The sequence below is a fragment of the Prenolepis imparis genome, unplaced genomic scaffold (genome assembly GCF_030444845.1).
Source record: "Prenolepis imparis isolate NDT839.2.m4 unplaced genomic scaffold, iyPreImpa1.0 SCAF_15, whole genome shotgun sequence".
In the NCBI taxonomy this organism is placed as follows: domain Eukaryota; kingdom Metazoa; phylum Arthropoda; class Insecta; order Hymenoptera; family Formicidae; genus Prenolepis; species Prenolepis imparis.
This window is the reverse complement of record NW_028141173.1, coordinates 505,763-527,835: the sequence shown is the minus strand read 5'-3', so window position 1 is coordinate 527,835 and position 22,073 is coordinate 505,763. Positions and strand designations below refer to the sequence as shown.

The 22,073-nt window shown below is 33.4% G+C and overlaps 1 protein-coding gene across 24 annotated transcripts in view; it reads right to left on the bottom strand.

The window, feature by feature from the left end:
* LOC145946103 (uncharacterized) overlaps positions 1-22,073 on the bottom strand; it is a 198,757-nt gene that overhangs the window by 16,922 nt on the left and 159,762 nt on the right. For 11 of the 24 annotated variants that reach the window (XR_014426980.1, XM_083055526.1, XM_083055525.1 and 8 more), the window contains 13 exons: positions 20,787-20,925; positions 17,728-17,899; positions 16,407-16,550; positions 12,117-12,262; positions 10,114-10,167; positions 9,805-9,873; positions 8,998-9,087; positions 8,012-8,074; positions 4,826-5,051; positions 4,549-4,668; positions 4,330-4,437; positions 3,931-4,113; positions 2,964-3,060 (listed from right to left, as the gene is read on the bottom strand). Coding sequence is in view for 23 of the 24 variants with exons in the window: in XM_083055526.1 (XP_082911652.1) it covers positions 2,964-3,060; positions 3,931-4,113; positions 4,330-4,437; positions 4,549-4,668; positions 4,826-5,051; positions 8,012-8,074; positions 8,998-9,087; positions 9,805-9,873; positions 10,114-10,167; positions 12,117-12,262; positions 16,407-16,550; positions 17,728-17,899; positions 20,787-20,925 (1,611 nt within the window). In the remaining variant the exon portion in view is untranslated. The remainder of the gene's footprint in view (positions 1-2,963; positions 3,061-3,930; positions 4,114-4,329; positions 4,438-4,548; positions 4,669-4,825; positions 5,052-8,011; positions 8,075-8,997; positions 9,088-9,804; positions 9,874-10,113; positions 10,168-12,116; positions 12,263-16,406; positions 16,551-17,727; positions 17,900-20,786; positions 20,926-22,073) is intronic. The other 13 variants (XM_083055510.1, XM_083055511.1, XM_083055514.1 and 10 more) reach the window with 13 other exon arrangements.

Sequence of the window (22,073 nt, the reverse complement as noted above, 5' to 3'; positions counted from 1 at the left end):
ATTTAAAATTTGTCATATATAATTTTGAGGCTTTTGAAAAAATTCGTCCCAATTAAAAAAAAATTTTGTATCTATCGATATATTGCATATTTTTACTTCGTGATATATAATATACACGATTCAACAAAATTTTGCAATTATATGCGTTATACTTTATTTTTCCAATTTTTAAGCATATTGTATAAGTCGATTTGTATGAGTACAAGCGAATTTTTATATCGCATATACATTTTTTCTTGGATTAAAATCGGTGAGATTAATTTTACTAAAATTTTGAAACTCTTATCTTATGACATCGGATGATGAAGTACGTTAAAAACGCAGATGTTGCAAAACTTTGTCATATTATCAACGCTAATGCCAACAATTATATCGCTATTCATATATTATTCGAGAGATAAAAAGTTTTAACTGTAAAAAAATTTTTAATTGTAAATCCCAGATTTTTTCGTCGTAAATGTACTTCCGCCAATTTGATAGCCACCGATCGCTTACTCTGTCTGACTATATCATCACTGTTCCACTTACAGTTTTAGAAATACAGATAGTCGTGTGTTTGAAATGTTAATTTAAACTGATCTCGAATCCCACAATTTAATACTGATTTTTGTGCAATTTATTAATGTAATGGATATTAATTATTATATGTAATTAAGCACTAATTTAAATTTAACGATATTAAACATGTACTTTGATAGAAAAATCTCAAGAGGAACTAAATATTATAAATTCAACCGCGTTTATATATTATTATTAATAATAAATTTTATCGGTTGATAGTAAAATATACGCGCGTTAAAATTACATCACGATTGTTCGACATTTCGACGTGGAAATATTAAGACGAAATTTCAAAATTTATAATTATAATACACGTCGAAAATTCAATTAATAATTGGACATAGTCATACAGACGGACTTTGATAATGATGTCTACTTTCGATGTCGTGCATCGCAGTGATTTATATCAATGTTCGATCAGACGCGTCACAAATGTGCGCGTGTACGTGTATGTTAGACAAATTATTGTACGTACATACAATACGTATATATGACGTAGATATGTATACGAGTATATGCATATATGTACGCAAAGAGAAAGAGAAAGAGAAAGAAAGATAGATAGATAGATAGATAGATAGAGAGAGAGAGAGAGAGAGAGAGAGAGAGAGAGAAAGAAAGAAAGAGAAAAACAAGTATTATTTTACGTATGTGATTATATAGACATATTTATATATATGTACCAGAACAAAACTCTATATCACTCGTTGCATGCGCTTGTTAGCATAATGGGGATACGGGGCAAGCGGTGGTCGGAATATAATATACAGTACACGTCTCACTGCAAAATATCATACCGGCTTACTCTTATGTGGGGCAAGAAAAATCTACAAAGCGTGGAGTAATCTCATCGACGCTCTACTTTTGTTGACAGATAGCAGATTGTAATGTTGCCGTTATATCAAAGAGGTAGATGAACTCGCAGAGGTGAAACAAGAAGCTGCAATGGGCACGATCGTAGTTCCCTAGCTCTTTCACAATTTCATATCTCATTGAACGTGTCTACGAGAGTCTTTGCATTACGTCTTTATTCATAAATTCATAATTTTATATATTAAATCCGTAAAAAAATAAAGCAAGAAATATATTTAAAAATCTGTCCATATTACGTTTAACTTTGGTCCCATTTAATTATGTGACAAATTATTACTCCACGTTTTATATAGGATTTTAGAAATGCAATGATAAAATAAGAGTGTTCTAAGAGAAATTTTATATTAAAAATTGTCGTTTAAATAATATATCAAAAGTGTTAATTAATTTTATTTATTATAACTTAAAAAAACTCTTGAACTTTTATTCAAAATATTACTAGAGTACTATTTAAAGTTTATTTTATCTTACTTAATAAGAATATACAATATCAAAGGCTACAATTTTTCAAATTTTAATAATATAAAAGTAATTAATTGTAAGTCTTTCAAATTAAAATTAATTGTTTAAAAAATCTATTTCAAGTTAATCGACATGAATAACGCATTTTCTGCTTTTTATCTCTTTTATTTAGTGTAGGGAGAAACTCACCGAGAAAATAATATGCATTATGTCCACCGTACGCGTCATATTTTATATTTTATCATTATTTCATGATATTCACTCGGATTGCATCGCGGAAAATATGAGGCATTCCTCTTAAAACATATATCACGTTCATAATTCGTTTGTTAAATATGATCCGTGCCCATCTAATTCTAAGTTCCCATCATCAGACGGATCAGAGTGTGTGTGCCGTGCCAAAGTGTGCCACACGACAAAATGTGCCCGGAACGAAGAGGGGACGTACGAGGAATAAAACAGATATATTTCCTCGTTTTTTTCTGACCTTTCTGGATCGTCGGCGAAAACCCGACGAGCAACAACCTCGAAGTGAACGATTTCCTAACGAGACTCGCGTCGTTCGCAATCAATCGTGACCACGATTACCACAGGATACTCTCCACCGAATAAAACAGGATTTTCACAATCGCAGAACGCGATTCGGGAAATTTCTTTCGACTAAAGATTCCACCCGAAATTCCAACCGCAACTAACGTCCATTATTCTTGTTTTCTTCTTCCTCGGGAAAGAGGAAGCCGAGGAGAAAGAGAAATGCGGATAAAGATGTTTAAGCGTGACGCGCGAATCAATCGGGGAGGAAACTCGGGGATATCTCATGCAACGTGGAGGAGTGACGTGTGTTTCCGGAGCCGGACATAGGTGAGTTTTACGCGGGTACGACGAGCGAAGAAGAAATCGGAGTAGGAGATCGAAGTAAAAGGGATGGATCTCGATAGAAGGTAAATAGATGAAGAGAAAGAGAAAGAGAGAGAAAGGTAGAAGGGAAAGAAAGAGAGAAAGAGAGAGATAGAGAGAGAGAGAGAGCGAGCGAGCGAGCGAGCGAGCGGGGCCAATGGGGCAGTTACCTTGGAATGCTGTGCTGTCGTCGGCGTTACTGGCGGCGTTTCCTCAGCATCTACGCTCGCTGCGTTTGGTAATCGCTGCTCTTGCACCGACGCCAAGCTGTAACAGAGAAACCGAGCTTCGTTAGATCGGGAAAAAAAATTTGCCGCTATATATTGTCGACTTGTAATTTATCAAGGAAGAACGTGCAATTGATATATAATTTTTATATAAATTTTAGCTAGAGAGAGATAGTGTCAGGTGCATCCCATAATTATAGAAAACCACATTATAGCGTTATAGAGAACAAGGTTCACAATTGACTTTTATCGTCTTTAAAAATGAGTGCCGCATGTACATAAAAAGATTTGAAGCCGTGACATCGATCGATTTAATTGCCTGAACGCTAATCTCATCGAAAATGTCTGTTATCATAAAGATACTTCGTAGGAAGAAAATGAGTAATCGTGTCATATTAGAATATTAGATTGATTTCCTTGACAATCATTATCTCCAAATTATGCAGGCTATATTACTAGAAAGCATGTTTCAGTGATTATTTCAAAATTTTATGCCGGTTTCGCTCTCTTTTGATAAATTGTATTTATTCGTTATTATAATTTATATCTAATCTTATATCGACTCCCCTAATTGCAAAAAGAATGCATATCGCAAGATTGACATTTTGCAAAAAATGTACTATCATTAAAAATTTAATTGAAGATATTTGAAAATAAATATATATCTTGAGTTTATTCAATATCTCTAAAATTATATTATTTGATAAGATAAATGTATCGTTAGTAGTTTCGTAAAACTTGTTATATAAATCGCGACTTTAATAATTCTCTCCTCGATTATTTTGTCTCTTCTAAGATGTGTAAAATTTGACGACTTTGTAATTTTCAACTGCATAAGCAAATTTAATTATCTTTTAGAATAATCGTGTGTCAATAGTTACAGTATATTTTAATAATAAAAAAATCATACCGTTTGAGCGTCACCAACGTGCCGGTGAGTTTCTTGCAACGTCTCAACGCGGACTCCAATCGGTCGGGTTCTTCCTTCAGGAACTTCTCCTCGCGCACCACCTTCTCCATTTCGGAGCTAAGCAGACCCTTCATTCCCTCCTGCAGGCTCGGGAAACGTACCTTTAGGTCAGCGACAGTTTTGCTGAAAAGCAAAATTACACAATCTAATCAAACGCGAAGAAGTGTTTGACCCTTGAAATAGTTGATTACGCAGTCTGTAATCTTATTTTATACCGTTAGTAAAAAAACTTAAATGTCAACAGAGATCAGATATAAATCTAGCGACACGTTTAGCATTAACGAGGCGACAGCACACTCTGCTCAAGTAGAATCGAAAGCGCGCGTGTGCGAGGCTTACCTGGATTTACTCAATATCAGAGCCATGTTCTCCACATCCGACATATTGACACGCGTCTTTCTATTGATCACGTTACCGCGAAGCTCCTCCACGGTGCTCTCCAGCTCGCTGAAATTTGCGAACGTTCGTTAACGACGTTTCCAATCGGTTTCTTTCTTTCTTTTTTTTTTTTTTTTTCTTTCTTTTAAGTGTCATCTTTCACAAAGCCATAATACTCACGTGAGATCATTTTCCAGCCTTATCATTTCCTGCTTGTAGAGGTCTTCATCGCGGCTCAGTCGAATCTTTTCCGTGTCTCCAGCCGTCCATGCCGCATCTCCTCCTGATAGTAGCATAGCCCTGTACAGACAATAATCAGTCGAGATTAAATGTTGCCCAGTAATTTTCCAAGATACTGCAAATTATTAAATTTATTGCACATATATGTTTTTTATGATATTATAATATTTATAAAAAAATCATTCAATTATAAGATACACAAAGTTTTTTTTTATACCTAATCGTGATAAACGTGTCCCTGATGGTTTCGCGCACTGTGTGGGCCTGTGCCTGCGACATGCGTCTGAGGTTTTTCACTTCTTGCCTAAGGTCCTTCGCCTTCTTCTGTAGACCCCGCAGCTGATTGTACATCTCCGGCGTGAGCGCCAGGTCCCTGTACACGTACTGGCCAGCCACCAGCGCGGCCGGTTTCGGCGGTGGTGTTGGCTTGTGCCTGTCCCTCTCTGCAATCGTTCGTCTACGTGTAAGAACGCGTGTTTCTCCCTCGCTGAGGATTTTCGCGAACATTTAAAGGATTCAAGCGCCGCATACCGCGTGCCTCCTTTCGTGCGAAATCCGAAGAGTATAATAGTAAAGGAAACGCATGACATAAATCTAATCTGATCAGCTTCTCTTATAATTAGTACAGATTTTGTTCAAAGGAAAAAAACATTGATTAATCTATTAATTTTTAATTCTAGCGTTGATTAATTGTAATTATAATTGGCATCTTATTTCTTTTTTTTAATCAAATGTCAAGAGCAAAACGAAATACATGCATCATTTGGATCATACATCCTCTTGTATCTTGCACTTTGCCAAGTAGAGTTTGACAATGACATAAATGAATCGTCAGCGAAATTTCGGCGGCTCAATCAGCTGATTAGACTTGACATTCGTCACTTATTGTCGTGACAATTTCGCACGATAGAAGAGCGGGCCCTAAGTAATGAGGACGGAGGTGACGGTTAAACAGATCGGCGACAACACAATTTTACTGTCACTTTTTATTGTCGCGATTTATTGAACGGATGACAAAAGGCACGACGGAAGAGCGGAAAAAGAACACAGCAGATGACCTAATTGGCGGATGAAAATATCGTCGGTGTTTCAAGCCAAGGACCGTGTGCGTGTGTTGCGTGTTATATTATATTTTATACTCTTTGCGGTATGTGATATATATTTCGCTAATGTGCGCTACGTTTTTTTTTTTCTTACGAGAGCGTAATTATTTTTACGGATAGACGCGTTGATTATATTTATCGCAGCGATATTTTCATCGGCGATAAAATCGAGCAACATTATTACAATTGAGTAATTCTTTTGCGCTTTCAATATCCACGTGTCTTGAATTTCCGAGCTCTCTATTTTGTACAAAAGGCATGCATACATTTTCCTGTGTATTCGTAGAAAGACATAGAATAGATGCACAATAGTTCCCACTATAAAAATGGATACGCTTTTTATTTATTATAAAATTTCGCAATTGTTTCTCTTTTATGAATAAAATCATAAAATATTCTGATTTCAAATATTTATAGAATAAAGTAAAAACCTTGACAAAAATTTATTTAGTATCTCATGACAGATAAATTCAATTTGAGATTTTTCAAGCAAAAATACTTGAATGTAAGTGATAAGTAAGTAAAGTGCTTTCAGAATATTTTCAAGAATCGAATTATCCCTTTCAACCGATGGCATTCATCAGTAAAAACCTTGAAAAAAATTTATTTAGTATCTCGTGACAGATAAATTCAATTTGAAATTTTTCAAGCAAAAATACTTGAATGTAAGTAATAAGTAAGTAAAGTGCTTTTTCAAGATATTTTCAAGAATCGAATTATCCCTTTCAACCGATGGCATTCATCAGTGCATCTACTCTTGTCAAATGTGCACGACACACGTGAGACAATTCCGGATGGACCGATCCCATGATATGCAACTGACAGTGATAAGCAACGTCGTTCCAGCGGGCAAATAAAAATACGTTCCGACACCCGAGTCAGATGAATAAAGGATGAATTTACGAGGGAAGTGAGAGGGTGAGCATAAGACGGATGTATCGTTCGACGCTTTCGAGCGATCGGCGGCAGCAGATATGCAATCGTGATATATCGCTCGAAGGTCTGAGAGCAAAGAGAGGAAGAGAGAGAGAAATGAAATCGAATGCGAAGCGAAGAAATGTACATATTCGTCACAAATGTCCCGTAAAATGATAGGAACGTATGAATTGTGTCTTTCGTCGTTTTCGTTCAGCAAGACAACCCGATCTTTCGTCGAAGCAATGATATATATGAAGGGCACACACAATCGTGAACGTTTTTTAACGACCATTGTCGTCAAACGATATGATTTAAAACATGATAAAAAATAAGAGAGAGAGATGTAGTATGAATTTCTCGTTTGGATAAAGTCGCATGATTTTTTTTTAATAATCTTACGCATGTAATTTCAAAAAGAGAAAGAACCAGAAAAACATAGAGAGATAAAATTCTGTCCGTCGAATAAACATTAGCTGGTCACTAAATATGATTAATATGCAGTACGACTTTGTTTTTCAAAGTAACTTTTGCGAGATTCGTTTATATACATGTGTTCCTGATGAGTTTTACATAAAAAGTAAGCAATTACATGCAAAACTCTGTATATATAACGCTTAATTTACTCGTTTTTTATTTCGCCTGGATTATAAACGGTTTGCCTTTTCGCCTCTTTACCTTGAAAATCGATTTACATGAAAATATAAACACATTAATTCGTTTCAATCCAGCAACGTCGACGTGCAGCGCTCATCTCAACTCTTTATCAAAAATGGACTTACAAGTTTCCGGTGCCCTCCATACAGTGTCTCGTCCCAGGAGACGAATAAAAAAATTAAAAAGTAGAAAACTTCGAAATGACGGAACGACAGAAGAAGATTATTATATCAAAGACTTGGAACGACGCTCCATTATGAATAACATATATAGACACAGCGTGACACATATATATAAGGGAGAAGCATTAGACATTAGAATTGGAATTATTCGGATAATGTGGCGTTTGTTAATTATTTTGCGATTAAATATATTTAAATTATTCTAATATATTTAATATCATAATAGAATATTTTATCTTGAATCATAATTTTTCAATACAATGTCTATGGAATATTTAATAAAAATTTCATTTTTATATCATTCGGGTGTATTTTAGAAAGAAATATTTAGAATTTTTACCTGATATAAAAAATATAAAAATTTATCAGAGACTACAAATATAACTAATAAAATAATAAAATTGCAAAAAAAATTTTTTTAATCATATTTATAAACAATCGAGTTTTTGTTTGTCCGATTAAAAAAATATAGATTCTCTTTTACAAATATGTGAAAATTTTGCCGAATAATTCCACTCCTAATAGAGAAACACGGGGAAATTTTACCTTGCGACGACATCCTCGGCAACGTGGAGGATTTGATTGCCGGTTTCGTGGGTTTTGTGTCCGCTAGTCGTGGTAGGCATTGCAGAATCGTACGAGAAGGCGTTAGAGATTATTGCGTTAGTATTCGCTATCGCGACGGGATCGATATTTTCTCATAGATATATGTTTTCACTTTTTTACGGAACTTTCCTTCGATTAAACTGTATTTTTAACATTAATGTTGTATTCGCATAAATACTGAATTTAATATATTTTAATCGCATGAAGTAGCCGAAACAAATTATTTTAATTTAGAACGTTCATTTAAAATTATTGCTAAAAGATTGTATAAAGATTGAATAAATTGGACGAAATAATGATGCAAGTTTGACACGTGTAGCCATTTTTGTGCAACATTATTCCTCGGAGAATAATGCATACGGACACATTTAAAATTAAAACATTATCTCATTTTTTATATCATTGATGATAAATTTGTTCATGCAAATGATACAGAAAAGAATCATTTAACGATTGATCAATCGAATCAAATCGAGCATGAATCAGACAAGAAACTTTGCAAGATTTTGCAATACAGATTTCAATTAATTATAGGTCTTTCGAAACTTCAATCTCTCGAAATCAGACTCAAAGATGCATTCTTCGATATTAATTGTGGCAAATTTGCATACAATTTCTGCTCGTTGCAAAACAGCCAATCATAATCTCGAGTATCATTCCTAAGCTATTATGCAGTTTTTGTTATTTCGGCAAGACCTAAATAATTAGAAGAAATATTGGAATCTCTCTCGGTAACACATTTTTTTATCTGATATTGTGATATAAGTGACTCTTTCTTGGATCTTGTTTTCGGTTATTACGCTAGCGCTCAGGCAAACGTTTACCTCGATAGGCGATCTAAGAACGTGTGATTCGATATTTTGACAGCATGCTTACAATTAGCATACATTTTTGCTCGTTTAAACGTGACGTGCGCTAGCCGTTACCTGCATGTTGCGGGGAGTGTTGTTTGGGGGAGTTCATGTCTGGTGGCTCGTCACTGAAGGACACTGACTTTTCAAACGACACCGACTTGTCTGGAATAGATGTTCATCAGCATATTTCTGCGTGTTATATTGTGCGTAAGAAGCGTAAGAAGCGTGTGTATGTGTACCGGATGGGAACTAGCGCCGGCTTTAGGTATATATGGATGCTTTTGTATAATTGAGAGAGTTCTGTTTGCTAAATAAATATTAATTAAACTGGAAACTCAGCTTGGGAATTGTGTTTACTTCGTCAAAATGTACGATTTCGAAAATTTAAACTTTAATGTACAAATATCTTAACCGTTGCAATAACGGAGTAATATCGATTTCTGAACAGCTGTTTTCTGTCAATCATCCCTAAAGCCGGTAGTGGATAAAACGATTATGAAAATGCGAAAATTTCGATTATGCATCGTGCAAACGAAAATCGCAAATAATTGCAAGAAATATAACGTAATAAATTAAACATATTATTATTTTTTAAACGATATTTCATAGTTCCATGACAAATGAAAAAAAAATAATTACGCGGATAGATTTAATACAAATTAAAAATTTTTGGTGCTATTAAACTTTCGGGAGAAACAATAAAAAAAAATATATATATAAGATCGTATATATACAAAAGTGTAGAAAAATAAAATAATGTGAAAGGAGCCCGAATGTGTGCGAGACATACAACGATGATAACGCGAGAGATGAGAAGCGGCAATTTGCGAGAGCATTCGCAAGTGCGTATGTATAAAGGAAACATATATTGAAGCGCACCTTTGCCTAATTTTGGCGGTTTAACGTCAGTCCTTAAGTACGAGTCATCTGTAACGGCAGGTTGAGACACTTGAATTTTAAAGGACACGCGTTTTATTGACGGCGATAAAAAGGTAAAGATAACGTTAAATATATAATATCCATAAATATGTATATATAAATATATATAAGTAAATATAAATATAAGATAAACATATTTTATATATATATATATGCATATATATGTATATATATGTATATATATAAAAGTAGAGCGGTAATACAATGATTCGGAGGTGAATAGAAGATAGAAGAAGATGAAAGACACACCTGGCAATGAGGCAGAGCTGGAGCTAGAATGTTTGTCGAACTCGTCCCCGGCGCCTGGTGTGTGCGTTAGTCGAAATAACAAAGCAGTTGTACAGCAGGGTAGTTCAGGAGAGTTCAGTCCGTGAGACTGTATCGCCGAGCAACGATATACCGTTCAAAGTTACGCCAAACTTGTTACACGCGACAATTTTTGCAAATATAAGCTTGACAAAAAGTTTACTGATTTGACAAAGTTAATTACAACCACTTATCTATCGATTTAAATTAAGTGCTTTCAGATTTCTTTTTTTTTTAACTTATTAAATTTCTCAACTATTTATGATTATAATATTTTTATTCTTGATTTTAATCAACATAAAATAAATGTTAGAAATTAATAGCAACATATCTTTGAAATCAATTATTTATTTAATATTTTATTCGCAATTTATTAATGCAATTCGCTACTTTTTGTTGTATCTTGTTTGTTCTGTTATCAAAACTTAAAATCAAATGGTATTGTTGATATCAACGTATATTCTCGAAATATGAATTACGTCGTCTAAATGATACGTCCAAACATTCATCAGCTTCAACTTCGTTTCGAAACACGCTGGATATGAATAGTGGTATATTGTTGCTGGCGCGTAATTCACGGCATAAATTCTTCCAATATATATGTATGTATATCTATGCATGTATGTATGCAACACACATATGTATACGTATGCACGTTTATATCTAAAAAGTTGTGTCGTTTCGGTGAATTGCGACTTATCCAGAAGGCGACCACGACGTTTATTACAAATCGTAGACTGGAAATACAAAATGATGCAAATGCCAAAAATTCTTATCAATTTTTCCTTTTTTATACTTTTTATATATTTTTTCTAGTTCTGTTATCTGTGCTTCATTTTTGTATTAATATTTATAATTGAAAAATAGTTTTAATAAAATAGTACGGTTTTTTTTGTGGAATTATTATTTTGACATTTACATTCTTTTTGAATTTCTACGATTAGGTGAATTATATCAAAGAAGAAATTAATTATTATTAATCGTATTAAAAGATATATGCTAAAAGATCGGCGTAGCCGCCTCAATTACGGAATCCTAATGATTCCGATGCATTTACATGACGATGTTATTAAGAACCGTGATTCTGAGAGTGGTCGAAAGATGATGAAGTGGATAGATGAACAGGCGGATGAAACGGACAGATAAATATTAGTGGAGACTACTTTATATATAAGCTGTGTAGAGCAGTCTCTCATATGCTTCTTAGCTGAAACTATCTTGGTGAATTAAGTGAATGCGCTAACTCTTTTATAAAATAAGCACTAAAATGTATAGAAGGAACTAAATGGCATCATTAACTTTCGATCGTCTTTGTTAAAACAAAAATTTCCTAAGATTCAACTGTGACAGCATCTACATGACTTGTCTCAAAAGTAAGGAGAATGATTTCATTTATAATCTTTTATGAAATTTATCTACAATAAAACGTAATTATTTCATGGTTTAGTTAAAATTTAATTATTAATTTCAAAACGTTAAATTTTTTTGTAGGATATTTTATTTCTTCTTGGATCTTCGTTTCTCATCCTATAAGAATAATTTTCTCTCTTGTATATAATTTTTCAAAAGAAGAAGAGATCGCAGAATTCATTCTCGATTGTAGATTAAATATGAATGGCATAAGAATTTATTTTCCCGTCCAAGAATTCTTTAATAAATACATCTACAGATAATAAATCAAGCAATTAAACTTTGCAAATTTCTAATATTGTTATTGAGAAAGATTGTTGGAATTTATTTTCTCGAAGAAGGAAATTACGTTGAATCGGACAAGCTCAATGAGAAGAAATAAATCATTCCTTTTTGATTTAGAGACAAGTTCCTTCTTTCGCGATACGTTACCGAGAACCAAGGAGAACGACGTGTTATGACATGTTAGATGAAAAAAATATAGAAAAAAAACCTAGAAAAAAAGCTAATTTGCAACTTTTATGGGATCTGCGTACCTGCGGCTCTCGCGTAAGGATCTCGTCCTGGTGGGACCTGCAAGTACTCTCGTGGCGATGGGCTGGTGTGCGGAGCGTGTGTCAAAGCTTTCTGCACGAGTCCGGTCAGATTGGCCAACTGCCTTTCCATGTGCTCCACTCTTATCCTGCGACAGATAATTCTCGGTTAAAAGTGCCAAGCGATATTGTTGATCTCAGCAACATCTATCATGTTTCAAAAGGAGAGTTTCGAGTAACTCTGACGCGTGGATACTGTAAAAATCATATAATAGCTTTCGACAAGTATTACCTATCGTTATTTCTTCAAAACAATTTCAGAAAGACAGAAGTTTTATCTTAAACCGATTTATGTTATTATAATATTAATAATGAGAATAATAATGATAAAACTGAATATCACGTAAAATGATGATAAATGATATTACAACGAATAAAAAGCAAAATGATATATTAAAAGATGTTAATATATATGTTATATTTATATCACGTATTTTCTTCAGATAATTTGTATTTAATATAATCAGTAAAATTTTTTTCATTATCTATATAAAATAGCATTATCTGATTTCTAAAGCAAAAGATCGAGAGACTTTATATTGCAACGTACAAATAATAAAAACTGAAAATAGACTGTACGCATATCCGTTTTCACCGAAAGGATGTGAAACTCTTCGATGCAAGAAACTTGTTTTTTTTATACAACGATAATGATTCTAATGATTCTATCCCGAATATATGTAATACATATTTCTTGTCGGTGAAATCGGATATGTGTTACATAACACGATGCTAATCACGTGCATCTATCGCTTTGCATGACAAGTGACAGCAGTGCCTAATCTACGTCACGGTGTGACAGTACATAAAATGATATACAGGGTGATATATGTGATGCACGAGACGGATCAGATGGTTTACGTGATTCTCATGGCGGTCAATTTCGGAACTTGGTGTAAAGTTGTGCGAGGGTTTGTGGGACCGACAAGAGAATCCATTTCAGTTTTCCGATATGTATTTCGTTCGGTCGTAGAGTATATTAATTCTGTCTAGAAAGTTCTCATATATACGAGAATGCTCGTGACAGCTTTCGAACATCCTCGTGGCTGATAAAGATTTATTACGGATATAGATTTTGTGAAAAGTGAAAATAATTATACATATAATGCTTCTAATATTTATAAATTTTAAATCTTTATGTTATACTGACGTAAAAAAATATATCTTTTGCGTGCGTTGAAATTGTTATTTATATGTACAGTGCAATTTAAATAATTAAGTATCTTTATACAAAAACGAAGCAAAGATACAGGAAAGTAGCAGAATTTTATATAAAATTAATAATTATATATATAAAACAAAAATATATCGATAGTGAGCTTTGCGACACGGATTGTTGTGGAAATGGTATTAAGGAGACAACAAATACAGATTATTGATTGCATCATGTTTATCATTGCAGGGTGAAATATTGTTAAGAATTCATGAAAGAATCAAAGAATTATTCGGTTACGTTATTCATTAAATTTACTCGGAGGAGTGTTAATAATTTTATGATACGCGGTTGTGTATATCCGTTTTTCTGTGGTACGTGCAAAACACCCTGTATATAACCAATGCATTCTTGTCTACGATCGCTAGTCGGCATGCTGCATTCCACCGAAGGGTTGCAAATTATACTTTTATATATATGTCATATACAATCTTCGAGAGTCACAATTACTTATGGCATATTTACACACATATGTCATATAATATACACACACACACACACTTGGTTTTGAGCAGTAGACAGCATAGTTGATATTATTTTGGGATAATATAATAATATAATATATAGAATGTTCTGGAAAATATGGATAACATAAGCAAGGAACATGATATGTACAAAGTACCTATAGTACCCATTAATTATAATATTTGTCAACACAATATATAATTTAACACGATAATTTTAATAATTCAAAATCAATAAAATACTTGTTAAAAATGAAAAAAATAAAATGTCGTTTTTTTATTTATTTATATTAATTATAGACTTGTATTTTTCCGCGTGCAGAATGCAGATGTTATTAAATTAAAGAACTGCATATATTATATAGAGCTTTCTTTTTAATTAAACAGACCAAGGTCTAACTATATATAAAATCCTGTTCGAAAAATTAATTGAAGATTAAGTCTATTTTATAATTCTCATATTATCCATGACATATATTTTGTATACTTTGTATGTTATATATAATTTGTGTAAAAATTAAATTTCACAGAAAAGAAAAAAATGTTTCTGTTTTGCTCTTATGCTGATATATTTATAAAAATGCAATTATTTACGACATATTGCATACACTAGTATATAGAACGTAGATTTAATTAAATAAAATTTATAAGAGTATTACACAAACGATATGTCTGTATTTGAGAAATGAAAGAAAACATAAATCTAAAAAAGATCTTATTTTTTTTTAAAGAAGAAACTTGCAAAGATTGAATGAGAATCATAATCGTATTTTCCATGCAGCTAATGATAATAAACCAACATGGATTTTTCAGTATTTAGCATTGTTTATATAAAACTATATCGATTATTTAGATATTTGAGCTTATTTGTTATTTTATAATTTATGCAGAATGTTTTTTTTTCAAATTAAAAGCAATTTATAAGTATCAATGAATTTGTTTGCTTCTATTTCTCAGACAGATTAAAATCGTGCTATCGACGGATCCAACTTTGCCTCACGCGAACGGAAGTAATTCGATAAAATTGTAGTAGTATAACATCTCTATTGCGCGACCACTCAATTAAAGTATTTGACGTAATCTACAACATGCACTTGCGGATGATTCTTTCTGGATAGTGTTTCCCATGCGAAGCATGGGAAAAGAAATGGTAGCATTCAAAAGTGAATACATGAATCTCTCGATGTATAAAATCGAAATAAAATTCCTATAAATTATCATATTGATAAATTTGATTATTAAAGTTTCACGAGCAAAAATTGTTCGTTCAAATTCGAGCGGTTAAACTAATGTTTCATGAATGTGAACGCTATTTGTTCGATGATTGTATTAATTTTGGAACAACAAATTTCTGAGAAAATTTTTTCGAGAATCCCAGAAATTTTTTATTTACTATTTAAGTAGTTATTCGACAAACGCAACTTCAACGATCTCATAAAACGTAAAATTGGGATGCTTTCGTTGAAAAATAGTGGAAATGCATAAAAAGAAAAGAAAGATGAACAATAATCCGCAAGTGACGCTGCCACTTCCTATAAATGAATAGCGATAGATATTGATCAATATTGCAGTTTAATATCCAGGCTTCGAATAGCAATTAAATACTGGAAATATTCCATTTACCCGTGAAATAACGAGTTGCAGGAAAAAAATTTCATCGACCATCTTCAATATAAATGAATTTGTTACTAATTGGATCATGTTATCTCAAAATGGAAGTTGATAATTGATAATAATTCTATATTTATGAGTAATATTCGTATTTACGAAATACATCTCTCGCCGTTAATAGAATCATAAATCTTATTAGATTTATATAATTTTGTATAAAAAAAAAACCGCTTCGGATTTCATAAAATTTCACGACATTTGTCTAAAAGGAACAATAATTAAAAATGAATAAATATCTAATTTATGATCAATCAAATATGAAAGAAAATTGTTTCAAGTCTTTCATATCTGACGTTTCTCACCATGCATCCTAAGACAACAGCGCTAAACGTATTTACTTAAACGTTTCAGTGGGAAATCCAGGTTCTCTCCCGCCCTTCCTCCAAAAACAACAAAGATAAATTATGATATATATATATATATATATATATATATATATATATATTTTAGTCAGTTAATTTTCTGGAAAATTTCTAGTTAATAAAATAAATCGAAATGAAGTATCGTTAATTTGGCTGCATTTTAAAATTACAATTAATTCTCAGAATTAGAAGAGACATTTGCCAATGTAAGAGAGTCTGGATTCGCCATTGTCCTGCTTTTGGGAGGAAGCACCGTCGAAACGACACTCGTGCAACCTGTATTCATTCATAAGCATCCAACTAGACAACCAACCGGCCAGCTTGGCATTTATATTTTTCTCTTTTTTTTTCTTTCTCATTTTATGCCTCTTCTCGCATTCTTTTTTTTTATATATGCATATATATATATATATATATATATATATATATATTATATTCCACAGGCAGGCAGACGCTCTACGCAAGACAAACACACAGGCGAGACACGAGTTGTGTGTGTGTGTGCGACACGTGGGTGCAGTACCGAGTAACGTCGTAGCCCTGTCCAGAGGGTGGCAGGGAGGGCGCCGCTGCCGTAGGGAACGGGGACCGCGGGGGACCAGACGGCGGACGCCCCGGTGGTTTCACGCCGTAAAGGCTGTACGATTCCTCCAACAGCTCCGTATCGCTGCACCACCCACAACAGACATACACATCCGCGCTATCAGACATCCAAGTGGGGGAGAGACGGTGAGCGGAGACCAGTGATGGGGGGAAAAGGGTAGAAGAGAAAGAAGAAGGTTGTGGCCTGTCCAGGGTGGAACGGGACGTTGGAAACAGAGACGACGACGATATTTTGCTGGGCTAGGGGCAGGGGGGTTCGTGACCAGACAGAAAGGGGAAGAGGATGAGCAGGGTTGGTTTCCGGGTGAGTGGAGTTTATTCACCCGGACAGTGCGCGGTCTTGACTTTACGCAAAAATGTCTTTCGACAGACACAAAGTTTACGCGATTACTGGATAATACTATTGGATTTCTCATTAAGAATATTATTATGTATCTAAATTAACTTGTACACTTATTTCTCGATCAATAATTTGCCAGAACAAAACGTAGCTGTTATCCGTATTAAATCTGCAATCGTCAATAATATATCGTCAAAAATATATTTGCAGTTTTTAATAAACTCAACCAGTTCCGATATATTTGGACAGTATGATAAAATATATACTACGTAAATAAAATATGTGTATGACAATAAAGCGAATAAAGTGAGTTCCATCGTGATTAAATAACTAAAACTCTTTTTCGTAGTTATCGGTTATATAAACTCTGCTACTTTTTCTCGTTCTCTCTATGAAAATTTATATATATATCTTATCATTTACATACAGCATCCTAGATTTCCTACATTTTTTTAATTTATAAATTCATCAATTTGCAAATTATTAAACTTTTAACAAACTACCTCTAAAGTCCAATATAAATTTCATAACAAATTCTCAATCCTAATAAATTAGTTGTTATTAAATAAGGAATTAATAGTTATAATTAAATAAGGAAACTGCTTTTTTATCCATATCCCTTTTTATCCTCTTACCGCATTCTTTTAAAGTTCAATTAATAACTAGACTTTAAATCATATACCTCAGAAATTCGTGTCATTTTTGCAAAGACAAATTTCAGATTTATTTCAAACAGAAATCATCGGTGAAATAAAATCTGGGAAATCTGAGATCATTATTCAAATATGCAAATTTTGTTAATTATAATCATAGCACAACGTATCCCTTTAATCGTCATAAGCGGCGGTTAAGTGCAATCGCGATTCGTTATTAGTTCGAAAGTGCGCGAAACTCCGCTTACCTGGCTTCTTCGTCGATAACGGGAGTAACGGTGCCCGAATATTGTGAATAATAAGGATCTTCGTAGCTGCTACCAGCACTGTAAGGCCCGGGTGGATATCTTCCGCTTCCGGAACTGACGCCGCCACCACGCTCAGGGCTGCTCATGTATCCGCTTTCCCCGTGTAGTCGATCTGAGAAGATTTAAATCAGTAATTCGTATTAGCCATAATATCCATTAAAGTGTTTTTTTTTTTTATATTATCGTGTTATATTGTTACATTAATTTGCTTGGAAAAAATAATGACTGATTGTATGTGTAACGAAATTTATAATATTAATAATTATAAATATCGATAATAATAATTAAATGTATGTAATTTAATTATTATTATTAATTTTTATAATTATTATTATTAATATTATAGATTTCGCTGTATAGATATATAAAAATCAGTCATTATAATATATGGGAGACACACATAAAATTAAAAAAAAAAAATATATTAATCTTGTAATAAATGATAAAGGTTAACAAAAACGATAAATAAACAGATTAATAAAATCATCAATTATTTAACGAGCTGATAATGAAAAATTAATTACACAGCATTCGAATTTTTCATTTTTTCTATGCAACATATTTTGTGAGATATTTTTTTCAAACAAATCTTGATTATTGTTTTCTGTTTGTGGCTCGATACCTCCGTCGAGTTTTGTGATGCGCGAATGTGCAAATGAAATTAATCAAGATCAAGGGGACCGTATCAACGAAGGAACGTCGTTTATCAGTCATCGTGATGGAGGATGAAGAAGAAAGATTCTTCATGATCGTGCTTCTTATGGAAGGATGTACACAATCTACGACTCTCTCGAGTGACAGCGAGAGCGGATGAAAAATGGGATGAAAGGAGATGCTGCTTTTCGTACATTATGATATCACATAGCGTTGTAAAAAGCAGACGACATACGCAAGAAGTTTGTAGAGGTTCGTAAGGAGCTTAGCTCTTAGTGTTGGAAATATATCGAGTTTTACCGTAACATATTGTAATTATAAAATACTTTTTTTATATGTGTTATAATTTAAAAGCGCAAGATTGCTCAAATAATGCTCATAACACGAATTAAATTTCTCAAATGCACTCGTATTTTGAAAACAGACATTTTGGAAAAAAAATAAATAAATAAATACCAATAGGAATTAAAAGGGAATTTTGAAATAAAATATATATTGCAATTTCGAAAATATTTTAAGCAATAATGCAAAAATGTTTCAAATCTATAAGCACTGTTTCGTAAGTATACATATCTAATTAATTTTTGTATGATTAATAAAAAAATTAATTAATAAAACACAATAAAAAATTTTTACGTTATACAAGTATTCGGTTCTTTCAAGGTTCAATATTGCCGAGACAAAAACACTCGATAAAGTTTCAATTTCCTCTTCTTTGCGCAACATGCCAACAGCATTCAAAGTTCGTCGGTAAATTCAAAACGTTTCGATTCCATCCATCCGTTCCCATCTATTCCCAACACTATCTCCACGGTCTCGAAGTCGTTTAATTAAAACTTGGCTCGACCCGGCTTGGCTAATCGTAACTGCCAATTTCATGGTTTTCCTGCGGTTATTGCATTCCGAACGATCAGAATCTTTTTTTTGCTGAAGCTTCTCCTTATTACGAATACGTATTGCTTCTGTCACGTTATATAATTTACTTTAATAAAGTGTATATATTGGAACACAAGAAAAGAAGAAAGATAACTCATGCGTCAAAATGACCTGTGCATAAAACTGGCAGAGATTTATCTATCACTTGAATTTTTAACCGCAATGGAAGCAACGATAAATAACTATCTCCATATTGTTCAAAAATAAAACAGAATTTTATTTTGCATTTCAACCGAATTCTATTTCGCTTCAAACACAGTCCAGCACGGTGATTGCACCGTTTCAAAATTTACAAGGCACACTGTCTACAGCGTATCCATTTCGGGACAAATTGCATCACGATGAAAGTCCTTAACCGGAAATTTGTATCAAACGTACCACGCAAGTGTGTGTATATAGCTGCGTGATTTGATCGCGTACGATACGTTTTTCGATACGTATCCGTGCCTTCATCGTCAGTAGCTTGCAACATTTCAGTTCGGTTCGATATTTCCCCAGTGAATTGTTAACGATTTTTTGTCCAATCTACTGCTCACGTGACCAAGAGAAAAACTTATTGTTAGTTTGGAACAAGTCACATTTTATATTTCAGTTTATTTATACAAGCATACTTTTTCAATTAGTTGTAAGCTTCTTATAATTGTTATTTCGCGTATATCGTTAATAATGTTAGTAATAAACAGCTTGTTTGATAATCTTATTTTACGGATAAAATATTCAATTTTAAAACTTTGCATCTCTCAATCTTATTTTCTTCTTATTATAATTTTACATATCGATCTTTAACCCGATAAATTTTATATTTGAAAAGATACTTCTAAAAATATTATATAAAGAATAAAAAAAATTAAAATAAATTGCACATAAATTATTATATTGTATGTTGTAATCTATTACTAGACTATTTGACAATAGACGCATTTGGAACAATATCATTTTTTGAAAATAAATATAATTCTATCTTTATCGAAACTTAATCGAATACAAGATTTCTTATAATTTTAAAATTGTAGAATTCAAAATATTTTAACTTTTGCCTCAAGTCCATCTAAAACTAGTCGAATAAATAAAAAATAAATTTAATTAAACAAACTAAGAAATAGTTTCAGTTTTCTATCGAAAATATTTTCATACGTGTTCAAAATGCATCTATTATCAAATATCCAGTATAAAAATTCTTTAAGGGGCATTTGCTCTTTTAAAGCTCATCATAATTATTTTTATTACAGCACAGCTCAAAAAAGATATCATCGCTTTGCTAAACAATTTCCGAAACAAAAGTTAGCCAAAGGTAACAGAGTTTAGATTTTCGGCAAAGCACGAGATAAAAAAAAGTATTATATCTCGATCGTCGTCCCGTTGCGAAAGGATCGAGCTGTGTCTGACGAATGTTTAAGGATACTACTGACCTGGTATACTATAGAGGGAGACCGAGCTGTCTCTAGAGAAGCGCGCCGAGCCCCCGAGGCTTCCAAGGGGACTCTTACCACACTGGTAGCTGCGAAGCGGCTTGGCCGGCGGCACCCCGCCACCACCTATCCAACCATCCAAAAAACCAAACAAAAAACCAATGTACCCAGGTGCTCCGATGCACGTATATCTTTCTGCCACCTCGCTAAGCCGTTCGACGTTCAGTGCACATGCAGAAGTGAACAAGAGGGGACCGCGGGGTCGTTATCGATGTCTCTTCACGAATTTCTTGTACAGAGATTTTTAATTTCTTTTTTTACATAGAGCCTATATATATAAACATTCGATAATTTCGAATATATTCGATTCTATTTAATGTATTAATTTCCTGAGCTGCGATTGCGTACGATTGTCGAGCGGAATGAAAGATCGAATATGATAAAATTAATAAAATCGTCTGTTAAAGATTTTTCCACGACTGGACACTTATATTTTTAATAACAATTTTCTAACAAACGCGAAATGATTACGAGTGTCGTCGAAATTTATAGACGCGACAGCTTGTCAACTTTTATATATAATATGCACTTCTCGATCACGTTACAACAATCGTCAAACGCGAAGATCGTCGAGAGAAATGTCTTCTTTGCTTTCATCTAATAAAATCGATTCATCGAGCTGACAGCGTTTTATTTCGTAATGCTAGATTCGCCTCGTCATAGCAGTCGATGATTAATTGTAATTGGTCTACGATCAACTATTCACGCGTCCTGAATCTGTTCTCTTTTCGGCGTCTTAGTAAGCGTCTGTTAAAGCAAAATGTTTCTCTCGACAACAAGGAGAAGGTTTCATGGCGATCAGAATGAGGCCATCCTTTCCCTTGGGCCGGCATCATGTACAGCTTAAACGTTTTTGAGTCATCTCGAGTAGAGTATTTGGCCAACGCCGACCGGTCGTAACGATTTCAGATGTTGAGCGATCAAGAATCGAAACGACCTTGCAACCGTCGATCGGAAAAAATGGAGAGCGATCGCGTATATGTGCATCTGTGTGCGAATGTATTAAGCTTAAAGCATGGGGTATGCGATGAAAAAAATTGGTCGAGTCAGAAGAGGGTTTCACGTTTCACAGGGAAAAGTGCGTTACATTAAATCAGAAATAACCGTCTCTATATGTAGTTTCAACGTTACTTTTTTATCGGTCTTTTCTTCCCAGTCAATCATATCAAAAATAATATTTTCAGAATGTAATTCTAAAATAATATAGCTTTTTTAGGGTGTTCTAAA